Source organism: Oncorhynchus clarkii, unplaced genomic scaffold, assembly GCF_045791955.1.
Source record: "Oncorhynchus clarkii lewisi isolate Uvic-CL-2024 unplaced genomic scaffold, UVic_Ocla_1.0 unplaced_contig_3206_pilon_pilon, whole genome shotgun sequence".
Taxonomy (NCBI): Eukaryota; Metazoa; Chordata; class Actinopteri; order Salmoniformes; family Salmonidae; genus Oncorhynchus; species Oncorhynchus clarkii.
Genome location: NW_027258993.1, coordinates 17501 through 20000, shown reverse-complemented (window position 1 = coordinate 20000; position 2500 = coordinate 17501). Strand labels below are relative to the sequence as shown.

At 44.2% G+C, this 2500-nt stretch overlaps 1 protein-coding gene across 1 annotated transcript in view; it reads right to left on the bottom strand.

The window, feature by feature from the left end:
• Positions 1–1894, bottom strand: part of LOC139399400 (trichohyalin-like) — a 2788-nt gene extending 894 nt beyond the window's left edge. Inside the window, exons 1-3 of the mRNA XM_071144809.1 lie at positions 1703–1894; positions 306–1091; positions 1–162 (exon numbers count right to left, since the gene is read on the bottom strand). The exon at positions 1–162 is cut by the window's left edge and continues 144 nt beyond it. Coding sequence (XP_071000910.1) covers positions 1–162; positions 306–1091; positions 1703–1894 — 1140 coding nt within the window. The remainder of the gene's footprint in view (positions 163–305; positions 1092–1702) is intronic.
• Between the last annotated feature and the right edge of the window lie 606 nt (positions 1895–2500).

The window sequence follows — 2500 nt, the reverse complement described above, 5'->3', positions numbered from 1 at the left end:
TTCCTCCTCAATGTCCACATCCCAGTCACTCAGTTCTGTCTCTATTGAAGTCTGCTTTTCTTGCTTTGTCTCTTGTGTCTTTTTCCCACTCTGTTCATCCTCAGACTTCTTCTTCTCCTCCTCTATCACCGGCTTAGCCTCAATTTCCCTCTCTTCCCCACTCTACAACACACATAAAGACAGATGAGATGAATAAATTGTGTCCTGCCCTTTGCAATCCCGTGGTAACAAAGTGTCTACATTTAGCCACCCATACAGACCCTATGGCCAAGCAGCAAGTGTAAATGAGAGGTGTTTTCTCTTACCACAGAGCATTTCTGTCTGCCTTGGTCGGCGCTCTGCTTAACACTTCTCTTCACTTCCTGGTTCTCGCTCTGAGTTTCCATTCTCACTACCTGGTTCTGAGCCCTGCTCTGGACTTCCATATTTAGTCCCTGGTTCTGAGCCCTGCTCTGGACTTCCACATTTGGTCCCAGGTTCTCTAGCTTGCTCTGAAACATCCTTAGTGACTTTCTCTCCTTCCTGATTTGTTCAGCCTCGGACCTGAGAGAGAACACCTTCCTGTTCACAGATATCACTCTGTGGTCAACCTCCTTTCTCTTCACCACTATCTCCCTCTCCATCCTGCGCACCTCTCTCTCCCTTCTGTCCGCATCCATTTTTTGCCTGGCCAGATGTGCCCTCTCTCTCGTTTTCTCCTCATCCTCCCTTTTCTTTTCCTCCCTCTCCTTGTTTCTCAGGAAGGTTTCCCTTTCTCTTTTCTCTTCGTGGGAACGGATACGCTGCATTTCCACAAGCATCTGGTGTCTTTTCTCTTCCTCCTTCCTCTGATAATGGCTCTGGCTTTTCTCCTTCCCTCTCGCTCCGTCTCCTTGGCAGCAGCGGCACCCCTCATTCATCTCCTCCACCCCTCTTCCTCTCCTTCCATCTCCCTCCTCGTCACTCCTCTTTTTCACCCCGGTGTTTTCCGTCCTCGACTCCTCTCCGTCCACCTCTCTCGCCACCTGATCGCTGGCGGGGTCGTCCGTCTCTCTGAGGTTCTCAATCACTCTCCTCCTCTGAGGAAGGTCCATAATCAGCAGCTTGAACACCTTTTAGTAATAATAAACAAAAACATTTTTATTAGCAAGGTATTTAGACATTACACTCAACAAGTGAACTTTAACAAAAACCTGTTTTTAACATGTAACAACAACATGAAAAACAACCATTTGAAATACATATGCACTTTCATGCGTATAGATATTTTGCACAGGTCCCCAAAAAAACAAGTGTCTTTAATGTATTTTGTTTTGACTGGTTCTGGTTGCACTTTTATAATTATGTTCGGGGGAAAAGGAGCTTTCCTCAGGCTTCTCCTTCTCAGTGGGAGAGCAGCGGATCTTTGACACAGACACGCAAAAATGAGCCCCAAACAGAAAATGCTTGTTTGTGATTAAGGAAATATGCTTAGTTCTTAATTAAATATGGAGTTTTTGAAATCAAATGTTCTTGTATTTCTTCTTTCTGAAAGGTCTGACAAGACAAAATAAACGTTTGTCTGTTTTTACTTGTTTTTTTTGACTGTCTTGAGTGTGTTTAAACTGTGCGGGTCAATCTGACTCATACCACAATGGACGTCATATTTTTTCCCCCAGCAAAACACCAGTGTTAATAAGTAACATCATAACAGAAGATGAATTTGTAGCTCAATTGTAAATACCATGTTCCTCTGAGCCTTCTCCCTCAGTCTCCACTCCTGTTGTATCTCCACGATCCAGCTCTCCACCTCCCTCTTCCGGTTGCTGAGCTTCTTCTCTGTCCATCTCCTCTCCTCAAAGAGCTTCTCCTGGAGATGTGAGTCAAAGAAGTCCTTCCACGCCTCCTCCCCCTCCTTCTCAGTCAGGAACTTCATCACTCGTTCCTGTGGAGAGAACCAGTGAGAGAGAAAGGAACGGAAGTATGCAGCCAAACACTGTGCAGCCGGAAAGAACTCAGACCGCTTGACTTTTACCACATTTTGTTACTGTCACAGCCTTATTCTAAAATGTGACATAAAAACGTTTCCTCTGCAATCTCTGAAAAGAGATGTCCAACCTGACAGAGCTGAAGAGGTTCTGCAGAGAAGAGCGGGAGAAACTCTCCAAATGCAGGTGCGCCAAGCTTGTGGCGTCAGACCCAAGAAGACTTGTGGCTGTAATCGCTGCCACAGTTGCTTCAACAAAGTACTGAGTAAATGGTCTGAATACTTATGGAAATGTGACATCTCCCCCAATTTCTTTTACAAATTTAAATACATTTTAGAATAAGGCTGTAACGTAACAAAATGTGGATAAAGTCAAGGGGTCTGAATACTTTCCGAATGCACAGTAGATTATCAGAATAATATCATGCTCACACTACTGACTAGCTTTGAAGTAACCAGCACAAATCATTATAAAAAAAAATAAGGAAAAGTCTCTTCTCACCTGGGAATGAAGTATTCCAGCAGAATCTCCATCAGAGTACTTCTCATATATTT